The 12,248-nt window shown below is 43.3% G+C and overlaps 1 protein-coding gene across 2 annotated transcripts in view; it reads right to left on the reverse strand.

Moving 5' to 3' along the window:
• The window catches only part of CFAP47 (cilia and flagella associated protein 47), a 769,322-nt gene that overhangs the window by 731,070 nt on the left and 26,004 nt on the right, over positions 1-12,248 (reverse strand). For both annotated transcript variants that reach the window (XM_073614843.1, XM_073614844.1), the window contains exon 4: positions 4,091-4,206. In XM_073614843.1, the coding sequence (XP_073470944.1) occupies positions 4,091-4,206 (116 nt within the window). The remainder of the gene's footprint in view (positions 1-4,090; positions 4,207-12,248) is intronic.

Raw genomic sequence — 12,248 nt, forward strand, 5'->3', positions numbered from 1 at the left:
GCATGGGGCCCTTGGGCAGTGCCCGAGAGCCCGAATGGTCAGTCCGCCCCTGCACACAGCTTTCATCCACAATTTACCAATATTTAATTGAATCCAATTAGAAAAAAAAGTCAAAATCCTGGGTAAAAAAGTGTGAATTCTAGGTGAAAATATTTTTAAATAAACTCCAATTATGTTTCCCCATTTAGCAAAAAAGCAAGATATTGTTCTAAAAGCAAAAGTAGCTGTAAAAATCAGTACATTAGTTTGACTGACAGTTTACACAGACAGCACTGAAAGCTGGTATTGCATCATGGCAGATAGATTTTCTCTAGCTTAAAGATTTCCCAGCTGTGATGTACCAAGTAGAGGAATGGACATACACAGCTGCAATAAATTGTACATTTTCACAGGCTTTTGCCAGTTAGAGATATGAAAACGACATAAAAAATATTTTTATTACATAAAAAATGAACTTTTATCAATAACTATAACAAATTTCTTATGTGGCCATTTTCAAATCATGCTTACCAAATATCTTGAAGGAAAAAAGTAAACTATACATTGCATACAGTAAACAATATAAGCTGCAAAAATGTAACATTCGGTAACTAATATCTTTATTTTAATAGTGCCATCTGCAAGCCTATGGGGAATTGCAAGAAACACAGGGGTTGATTTACTAAAACCAGTGAGTGCAAAATCTGGTGCCGCTGTGCATAGAAATCAATCAGATTCCAGGTTTTATTATCAAAACTTAATTGATCAAATTGAAGTTAGAAGCTGATCTGGTGTAGCTGTGCATGGTAGCCAATCAGCTTCTAACTTCAATTTGATCAATTAAGCTTTGACAAAAAAACCTGGAAGCTGATTGATTTCTATGAACAGTGGCACCAGACTTTGCACTCTCCAGTTTTAGTAAATCTACCATACAGAACAGAATCATCAACCAATAAATATTATGTCAGAGTTTTTTTTTCTCATTAAGGCCTCATACACACAGACGTTTTAAAAAATGAGCTGTAAAGCTAGTACTGACGCCATGAAAAAAAAACAGCGTTGAAAACACAATTTTATCCGCGTTTTGCACTGGCATCAATGCACGTTTAGCCACACTAGCTTTCAGCTGCGTTTCTCTGCCTCTATTCAAAATCAATGGTTCCCTATGGGAGCCCATTGATTTGAATAGAAGTCGAACCAGAAGTTGGATTAAGATGCATCTTGTGTGCTGAGAATCTTGAAGGGGAACCCCGCCAAATTAAAAAAAAAAAAATGCTTGAGGTTCTCCCCCAAAACTATATCAGACCCTTCGGTCTGGTATGGATCTTAAGGGGAACCCCCACGCCCAAATAAAATGGCGTGGGAGTCCCCCCCAAGATCCATACCAAACCCTTATCCGAGCACGCAGCCCGGCAGGTCAGAAAAGTGGGGGGGATGAGTGAACCCCCCCCGGACCATACCAGGTCACATGCCCTCAACATGGGGGGTGGGTGCTTTGGGGTGGAGAGCGCAGAGCCCCCCCAAAGCACCTTGTCCCTATGTTGATGAGGACAAGGGCCTCTTCCCGACAACCCTTGCCTGGTGGTTGTTGGGGTCTATGGGCGGGGGCTTATCGGAATCTAGAAGCCCCCAGATCCCGGCCCTCCACCCTAGGTGAATGAGTAGGGAGTACACCGTACCCCTACCCATTCACCTAAAAAAAAAAAAAAAACACACTACACAGGTTTTTAAAGTATTTTATTAAGGCAGCTCCGGCTCTTCTCCTTCTGGCAACGTCTTCTCCCTCTGCAGGTCCTTCTCCCCTCTCCGGTTCTTCTCCTCCTGTCTTCTCTCTCTGTTGACTCGATGCAATCTCCCGGTGTAATGCTGGGTCCGCTGTGTACAATGACTTATATTGGCATGGGGCGGGGCCACCCAATGATGCAATTTAGAGGCCACACCCCCTGTGACATCATCACCCATCATCACAGGGGGTGTGGCCTCCAAATTGCATCATTAGGTGGCCCAGCCCCATGCCAATATAAGTCATTGCGCACAGAGGACCCAGCATTACACCGGGAGATTGCGTCAACATCAGAAGAAGAACAGAGGGAGAAGACCCGGCAAATAAGCGAGAAGACAGCGGAGAGAGAAGACAGCGTAGAGAGGAAGAGAAGAACTGGAGAGGGGAGAAGGACCGGCAGAGGGAGAAGATGTCGCCAGAAGAGGGAGAAGAGCCGGAGCTGCCTTAATAAAATACTTTAAAAACCTGTGTAGTGTGTTTCTATTTTTGACACTTTTTTTTGGGTGAATGCGTAGGGGTACGATATGATTGAATGAATGAATGAATGATTTGTAAAGTGCTGCAAATGCGAACTGAATCGCCTCATACTCATTCGCCTAGGGTGGGAGGCCGGGATCTGGGGGCCCCCCTTGTTAAAGGGGGCTTCCAGATTGCAATAAGTCCCCGCCCGCAGACCCTGACAACCACTGGGCAAGGTTTGTCGGGAAGAGGCCCTTGTCCTCATCAACATGGGGATGAGGTGCTTTGGGGTGGGGGGCGCAAAGCTCCCCCCCCATGTTGAGGGCATGTGGCCTGATATGGTCCAGGAGGGGGCGCTCGCTCGTCCCCCTCCTTTCCTTACCTGCCCGGCTGCATGCTTGGATAAGGGTCTGGTATTGTCTTGGGGGGGGGGGGGGGGGAGACACGTCACGCAAAAAAAATTTAAAATTTTGGCGGGGTTCCCCATCAAGATTCTCAGCACACAAGTCACACCGCAAGCCAGATCATCTGGATCTGACTTCTGGTACGACTTCTATTCAAATCAATGGGCTTCCATAGAGAACCATTGATTTTGAATAGGGGCAAAGAAACACCGGACGAGGCTTAAAGCTGTGTATACAGCATTAAGCCTCATTAAACCGTGTTTAACACCCTTTACCGGCGTCTGGCATTTTTACAGCTCTAGTGCTGGAGCCTCAGAACACGCTGGTCCTGGGTTTTTTTTGGAGCTTAAAAACGCCAATGCCTGTTACAGCTCAAAAAACGCCATGGTGTGTATGAGGCCATTGAATAACATGGAGTAGCATTTTTAAGCTGCAAGAAAAGCTCAAAACCGGGCCTTTAAAAACGTCCTAAATAGTTCACAAATTACCATTCGACCGAATAATGAATGATTTGTAAAGTGCTGCAAATGCGAACTGAATCGCCTCATACTCATTCGCCTAGGGTGGGAGGCCGGGATCTGGGGGCCCCCCTTGTTAAAGGGGGCTTCCAGATTGCAATAAGTCCCCGCCCGCAGACCCTGACAACCACTGGGCAAGGTTTGTCGGGAAGAGGCCCTTGTCCTCATCAACATGGGGATGAGGTGCTTTGGGGTGGGGGGCGCAAAGCTCCCCCCCCATGTTGAGGGCATGTGGCCTGATATGGTCCAGGAGGGGGCGCTCGCTCGTCCCCCTCCTTTCCTTACCTGCCCGGCTGCATGCTTGGATAAGGGTCTGGTATTGTCTTGGGGGGGGGGGGGGGGGAGACACGTCACGCAAAAAAAATTTAAAATTTTGGCGGGGTTCCCCATCAAGATTCTCAGCACACAAGTCACACCGCAAGCCAGATCATCTGGATCTGACTTCTGGTACGACTTCTATTCAAATCAATGGGCTTCCATAGAGAACCATTGATTTTGAATAGGGGCAAAGAAACACCGGACGAGGCTTAAAGCTGTGTATACAGCATTAAGCCTCATTAAACCGTGTTTAACACCCTTTACCGGCGTCTGGCATTTTTACAGCTCTAGTGCTGGAGCCTCAGAACACGCTGGTCCTGGGTTTTTTTTGGAGCTTAAAAACGCCAATGCCTGTTACAGCTCAAAAAACGCCATGGTGTGTATGAGGCCATTGAATAACATGGAGTAGCATTTTTAAGCTGCAAGAAAAGCTCAAAACCGGGCCTTTAAAAACGTCCTAAATAGTTCACAAATTACCATTCGACCGAATAAAAGCGATAATGTACATTTCCCCTATTAAAGTTTACTTATGGTATAACATATACCATCTGATCAGCAATCTGCAATAAAAAGTTATTAGATATGTTTTTGCTCTAGCGTAGTCAAATAAATACAATTAAGTCAATTACCTGGCGATGAACCATGATTCGTAATGCCAATCTCCTTAGATATTACTTTGCTGTTTGCAATCATATTCCCAAAATTAACTTCAGGATCAATGTCTAAATAACAGGATGGTGTAAACCTGTAATGAGAAGGCAATAATGTAAATGGTATGCAAAATAACTGGGGTGCAGTGCAGACATTGGGGGATCCCTGCAAAATAAGCTACTGCGAGCTCTTAAGAGGTTGATTTAGACCCCATTCACACTTGTGCGATTTGTCATGCGACTTTGGACATCAAAGTTGCATGACAAGTTGTACCCCATGTTTTCCAATATAACCATTCATATATGTGCGTCTTAAAGTTCATGCACTACTTTGGTCCGACTTTCATGCAACTTTTGAGGGTTAACATTGAAGTCTGTGGCCCTCAAGTTGCATGAAAGTCATACCTGAATGTTTTACATGCAACAGTGGGTCAGACTTTGCAGAGGGACAACAAGTCACGTACAAGTCGCACCCATCCAAAGTTGTTGCACCAAAGTTGCTTCAAAGTTGCACTCCAAAGTGGGCGTGACTTTGGAGTCATACAAGTGTAAATGGAGCCTAACTAAAACTTGAGAGTGCACCATCTGGTGCAGCTGTGCATGGTAGCCAATCAGCTTCTATCTTCAGCATGTTCAATTAAGGTTTGACAAAAAAAAAGTGGAAGCCAAGCTGGTTTCTTTGCAGAACTGCACCAGATTTTGCACTCGCCAGTTTTAGTAAATCAACTACTATGTTTTCAGAGAACATAGAGTGGATGGTAGGGGAAGAGCTGTCAGAGAACATTGGGGGAAATTCATTAAAGCATTAAAGTGGTTTTAAAGCCTTAAGCTCCAGCACCCTCCAGACCCCCCCTTTTCTTACCTGAGCCCGATCTGATTCAGTGATGTGCACATGCGCAGTGGCTCCAGCCGCTGTCGCTCTCCTCATTGGACAGATTGATAGCAGCAGGATCCATTGGCTCCCGCTTCTGTCAATCAAAAGCAGTGACATGGAAGCAGAGGATGGGGCAGAGTCCCACTGTCTGTGTAAATAGACGCAGCAGGACTCAGGAGCGAGCCCGCACGGGTGCCTCCATGGGGGCACCCAATGAAGACGAGGGAGCTGGAGTTGGGGGACCCCAGAAGAAGAGTATTGGGGTTGCTCTGTGCATAACCATTGCACAGAGCAGGTAAGTATAGGCATGTTTGTTATTTATTTATTTTAAATTGAACGTTTACAATCTTTAATCCCTCTTGTTAATGTACGGTGCCAAATTCATGAAACATTTGCAACAGTTTTGGTTCTGACAGCAACTTGTGCACCAAATTCAGGTAATTCTATAATGCGCCACATTTATAATGTGCAGCATTGAGTGCACCACTTTTACATTGTTACACATCGAATTTGCCAATGTCAAAATAAAATACAGACAGTTAGTATCTTACGAAGGCGGCGCTAATTAAGACCAATTCTCTTTTGGCTGTTGGCAGATGTTGTTAAAGCGTCTCTCATTGATTCTAAAAGGCATGAGCCAAATTCAAGTACAAGTTCTAGACAGGTATGTGAATTTGGAGAATGATGCACCACTTTTAAAATGACGCTGGGTTCCGCGCATCCAATTCGCATGACAGGAGACTGTGACTGGCTCTTAATGGCATAAATTAAGACCTGATTCATCCTTGAAACGATGAACAGGGACGCACCAGACCCCCTGCTGTGCCCCACAGCCGCAGCAAGTGTGAACCCAGCAGTGGCGGCTGGTGGGTTCTTCTTTGGGGGGCGGCAAACAAACACCCCCCCCCGGCGGCCTGGCACGACACTGAAACAGCACCCCCCGCCCGTGGGCGGTCCGTCACTTACCCACTCGTGTTGCGGGGTTGTGGTGTCTTCTCCCCCTGTGCTGGAGAGTGGGCAGTGGGCGTGGCAGCTCCGGCGTCTGCTCCTCCAGCTTCCTCTGCCGTGTCTCCTCTTCCGCCAAAGCGCTAGGCATCCAATAGAATCGCCTGACGCTTTGGCCAAATGGGGAAACAGGTCTCACACACCTGCCTCCTGATTGGCGGGGAGGAACTTTAGTGTGATAATAACGAAAACTCATTCGCTATGGTCACACAACTGGGTGGGCTCTAAACGCAATGCTCTGCGCTCCGAGCCCACTCTTTTTTGAAGCCTATTCGAGCCTTTGGCTCTAATCAGGTGCTTCAAAAAAAAAAACCCTGCCACATTGGAATCCATGGTCCGGCGCCACTGATATGTAGATCAGAATGCCGGAAGCATGGATAGGGGAGGCAACACCTGTGCGCCCTCTATGGACGGCCAGCCACTGGAACCCAGCCTGATTGAGAGGAACTTATGCAAAACCTGTCTGTGCCAGTCTTTATGAATTCCAGGGAATGTGTGCACAAAGGGGTAGGAGTGCCAGGGAACATCGTACAGACAGTAGAGGAGTTACTACAGAGTCCAGTGCAGACACCAGGAGCTCTTTGCTCTTTGAAACTGCATGCACAATTGTTCTGTGCAAAAGCGGACAAAATCAAATGTTATTAGGCTAATCTCTTTCCAGGTCAAATGTTATCCATTCATAAGCAATAGAGTGAAGGATCATAGTAAATCAGCGACGATGCTGTATTCCTGATTAAATCTATTCTATATGACTGAATAACTTTTGACGTGGAGAGAAAATAGTCACATACCTGTAGTTACATTTGATTTTGATCCATTCCCACACAATGAATGTGCATGCAGTTTTACAAGACAAATAGGTCTGGAGATGCTTTTAGAAAAAAAACACATCTTAGTGTTATTTGGCCTAGTAAAAATGGTCCTGCTAAATGACAGGTATATTTACATATACAGAGATACCACTATGCAGTTACAGTAATGCCCTGTACACACGGTCGGATTTTCAGACGGAAAATGTGTGATAGGACATTGTTGTCGGAAATTCCAACCGTGTGTAGGCTCCATCACACATTTTCTATCGGAATTTCCAGCATACAAAGTTTGAGAGCAGGCTACAAAATTTTCCGACAACAAAATCCGTTGTCGGAAATTCCGATCGTGTGTACACAACTCCGACGGACAAAGTGCCACGCATGCTCAGAATAAATTAAGAGAGGAAAGCTATTGGCTACTGCCCCGTTTATAGTCCCGACGTGTTACGTCACCGCGTTCAGAACGATCGGATTTTCTGACAACTTTGTGTGACCGTGTGTATGCAAGACAAGTTTGAGCCAACATCCGTCAGAAAAAATCCATGGATTTTGTTGTCGGAATGTCCGATCAATGTCTGACCGTGTGTACGGGGCATTAGAGTTTCTGAAGCAACCACTGAAAAGGTGTTTCTTTTTTAAGAAAAAAATAAATAAAAAGAATTGCGTACATCTTGTGCAGAGATAGTAGTTAAAATGAATTATTCAATAATGACACAATTTAAAGCAGTGAGATGTGGAGGTACATTAATATTAATATTTAATGTATGCAGTTTCCGCTTCATTCTCTGTACAGGCAGGTAAAATTAGTTTCTTTTCCACTTTCAAGAATTATTAATGCACTTCCACACACCTCAAGCCTCCAGCATCATAAATCAAATTACACAGAACTGTGTCAGAAAATCAATCAATTTACCTAGTATTTAATTTCATTTAGCTTACATTAACTCTATGAAAGTGCAGTTGTGTTCAGGATGAGAGTGGCCTCATAACATCAGCAGTATTGGTGATAGAAATAAAGTAACAATCAAGTCTCTGAATGGAGCATTTCGTTTGGCAGCTGAGAACAATGATGAACCAGATAAACAAAGACTGATTATTGAGCCATGTAAACCTTGTTTGCTTAACTAGACGTAGGAAACTGGATCATTTATATAATGGAAACAAAAAAGACATACAGGTATACGAGTTTCATTTGGCCATTCATGATGGCGTTTTGGGTTCTTCTCTTCAGTTTGTAGCCAACCTTAAATTTGCTTTAACAACTTCAGCCCCGGAAGGTTTTACCCCCTTAATGACCAGGCCATTTTTTTGCAATAAGGCACTGCACTGCACTTTAACTAACAATTGCGTGGTTGCACGACGCTGTACCCCAACAAAATTGATATCCTTTTTTTCCCCCACAAATAGAGCTTTCTTTTGGTGGTATTTGATTACCTCTGCGGTACAATGACAATTTAAAAAAAAAAAAAAAAAAACACAATATTTTTTACTTTCTGCTATAAAAACAAATCCAATAAAAATATGTGAAAAAAAAAAATCTAATTTCTTCATCAATTTAGACCAATATGTATTCTGATAGATATTTTTGGTATAAAAAAAATCCCAATTAGTGTATATTGATTGGTTTGCTCAAAACTTATCGCGTCTACAAACTATGGGATATTTTTATGGCATTTTTATTTTTATAATTACTAGTAATGGCAGCGATCAGCTATTTTTGGATACTAAGTGGCACTTTTTGGGCACCAGTGACCAATAAAGTGATCAGTGCTAAAACAAAAAAAAAATGCACTGTATAAATGACACTGTCAGGGAAAGGGTTAACATCGAGGGGGACCAAAGGGTTAAGTGTGCTCCTAGAGAATGCTTTCTAACTGTGGGGGATGGACTGACTGGAGGAAGAGAGACATCTGTGTTCCTGATTAGTAGGAATCACAGATCTCTCTCTTCCTCTGTGCCAGAACAACGGTCTGCCTTGTTTACATAGGCAGAAAGCCATTCTGCCTCTTCTACAAATGATCGTGGGCAGCCGGCGTCCATCAAGGCTGCCGGACCCGCTGGTTGCCTCCTGCTCTGTCCAACCACAGCGGGAGTGGGTCTTCAACAACGCGCGCGTGCCCCAGATCCGGGAAAAGGAAACAACGTATAGGTACGTTGTTTCGTGCAGCTGAGCTGTATATGTGCAGTGGGGGGTCCAGAAGCGGTTAAAGCATGTGTCAAACACAAGGTCCCCGGGCCCTTGCACCTCTCCTGCAGCTGCGGCACCCCTCTCATCTTTGCCCCCACCTTGTCTTAGCAATTGGCAGCAGAGAGGGGGACAGGACTCCCCCGCATTATCCTGCGCTCCTCTGTGCAGCCGAGGAGGGGCTTGTCTCTGCCCCGTTTCAGCAGTCAGCAGCAGAGAGGAGGACAGAACTCCTTCCACAGATCCTGTGCCTCTCTGTGCAGCTGCAATACCCGCCTACCTTGGTCTCAGCACTCAGCTGACTCTAGCCCTCCTACAAACACTGCACTTTTTGCCTCCCAGCTCCACCCCCCGGTAGCAGCACAAGGTAAGGGGGGTGCACTGTGATGTAAGGGAGGGTGGGGGGGGAAATCTTGACATCTGATGTGGGGGGGGTGCTTGAACATCTACTCTCACAGATGCAACAGGCCCTTTAAAAGGCAACCATAATGCTGATATAGCCTGCAATGCAATTGAGTTTGACACCCTTGCTTTAAAGCTAAAAAGCCCTGCTATTAGTATTACTAACCTAAAAAACCTGTGCAAAGATTGTCTGCATCCAGAGCCAATCATTTGCAGGTAGTTTCTCCATTATCGAATAATGATTGGCTGCAGGAACGGTCAGCTTGCCACTGCTTTCATAGAGTTGCTGCCCGCAGCTAATGGTCAGAGCCCCTGCTGGATCTGCCACCGGTACATGCTAATGGCCCCATTTACTAGTATGAATGGGGCCTAAAACTGATACTCAAAAACGCTGTCTTATGGAGATTTACTTTCACTTCCTGTAAGGTAGATGAGCGAGAAGAAATCTTTATAATGTGAGGGAAATCTCCTCTTAGACAGTTGTCACAGGAACAAGCGCCCTTGTTGCAAAATCCACCTCTTTTCCTGTTCTGATGACCACTCCGAATTTTGGATTTACCCTTACTTTCATTCCTAATGACCTTGGTGATCAGGACAATTACAGGCAGCAAATCCCGTAACAGAGACAAAGACAGCAAGAAAAGCCTGAAAGTGGATTTGCCCCCTCATCACATAGTTACATACATAGTAGGAGAAGTTGAAAAAAGACACAAGTCCATCAAGTCCAACCTATGTGTGTGCTTATATGTCAGTATTACATTACATATCCCTGTATGTTGCAGTCGTTCAGGTGCTCATCTAATAGTTTCTTGAAACCATCAATGACCACCGCCTGTGGAAGGGAATTCCACATGCTTGCTGCTCTTACAGTAAAGAACCCTCTACGCAGTTTAAGGTTAACTCCTCTTTTCTTCTAATTTTAATGAGTGGCCACGAGTCTTGTTAAACTCTCTTCTGCGAAAAAGTTTTATCCCTATTGTGGGGTCACCAGTACGGTATTTAAGTGTTCTTGCATAGCAAGACCACTTACTGTTATCTCACATATATATTATTATTATTATTATAGCCAAATTTACCACCCTAACTCCTCCCACAGTTTTTACACTACATAGACAAGTAATATACCGAAACGTGCGGATTGTTCCCGAATGGTGTGCTATTACTTTGTGGAACGTTTCGCCGAATGGTTCACGAAATATCGTCGTTTTTGCGGCGAAATTGGTCCCATAGGAATGAATGGGGAAACTAGAGTGGGAGATGACAAAAGCTGGAAAATCAGAACATGATTTCTAAACTGCCGCCACTCCCTCATTTTCAAGCCCACCTACACAAATCTTATATCAAAACGTTCAGCTATCCCTGCTGCCACTAAACATGTCCACGGCTAAGCCATAGTCCTGATAGTTTTCACAATATGACCATTTGTTTGCAACTCACGCCGTCCATTGACATTCCCTGAAACTACACTCTAGCCCCCTCCAAATTTGAAGGGCAATTTCTAAACTGCGACCGTGCCTTCATTTTTAATATTTCAGAGACATACTATACATCAAAATCTAGGTCTGGGTCTTGTGATTCTCACAATATAAAGATCTTCGCTGTAGGATGTATAGTTTTTAAAATACGGCCATTTGTTTAGAGGTCATTTCAGGAAATTTTAGCCATTAATCAGAGTGTACTGTTAGTGTTTGTTTTGTTGCCATGGTTACCAAAGCTTCTGTTATACACAGGGGGGAGGTGGCTGGAGCATCTCAGCTCTTATTACAGAGCCCGGGGGAGGGGACAGACACACCATGTACTGATTTATAATAGAGGAATATGATGGGGCAGTTTTGATAGGGCAATTCTGATGGGGCAGTTTTGATGGGGCAATTATGATGGGGCAGTTTAGATGGGGTAATTCTGATGGGGCAGTTTTGATGAAGCAGTATTTGGGAAGCATAAACAGGGCATGAGCGTTGCTAGGAAACAGTGGTTGTAAACACAAGATGCTGAGACACTCCAAATGCATGTGACTTCATCTGCTAGACTTGATAATGCTTGTAGACTCCTCCCACAGTTTTCACACTACAGAGACAAATAATATACCGAAACGAGCGGATTGTTCCCGATTGGTGTGTTATTACTTTGTGGAATGTTTTGCCGAATGGTCCACGAAATGACGTTTTTGCGGCGAAATTGGTCCCATAGGAATGAATGGCGAAATGTTCAAAACTAGAGTGGGAAGTGACAAAAGCTGACAACCCCATGATCAGCCAAAACATTATGACCACCCCATGATCAGCCAAAACATTATGACCGCCCCATGTAAAAAAAAAAAAATATTTTTGAAAAAAAAAAAAAAATTTTGAAAAAAGTAAAAAAATAATTTTTGAAAAAAAAAATCATTTTTGAAAAAAAAAAAAATATTTTTGAAAAAAAAAATATTTTTGAAAAAAAAAAATTATTTTTGAAAAAAAAAAATATTTTTGAAAAAAAAATTTCTTTTAAAAAAAAAAATTATTTTTGAAAAATAATAATTTCGAAAAAAAAATTATTTTTGAAATAAAAAAATTCATTTTTGAAAAAAAAAATTACCTTTGAAAAAAAAAATTACTTTTGAAAAAAAAAATCATTTTTGATTAAAAAAAATTCATTTTTGAAAAAAAAAATTACTTTTGAAAAAAATGTTCAGCTCGTTCAGCGAATGATGGAACTTTTTTACTACTATTTATACTTTTTAAAATATTAAGCTTTTTAACACTTTTCACAGTTACTCAAGCCACTCCACCCCACCCAGTTACTCCGCCCACTCCAGTTGTAGAGGCAAGAACACTTTCACAATTTCCCCAGAAATTGTACCTTTTCTAGTTATTATTA

The sequence above is a fragment of the Aquarana catesbeiana genome, linkage group LG02 (assembly GCF_042186555.1).
Source record: "Aquarana catesbeiana isolate 2022-GZ linkage group LG02, ASM4218655v1, whole genome shotgun sequence".
Taxonomy (NCBI): domain Eukaryota; kingdom Metazoa; phylum Chordata; class Amphibia; order Anura; family Ranidae; genus Aquarana; species Aquarana catesbeiana.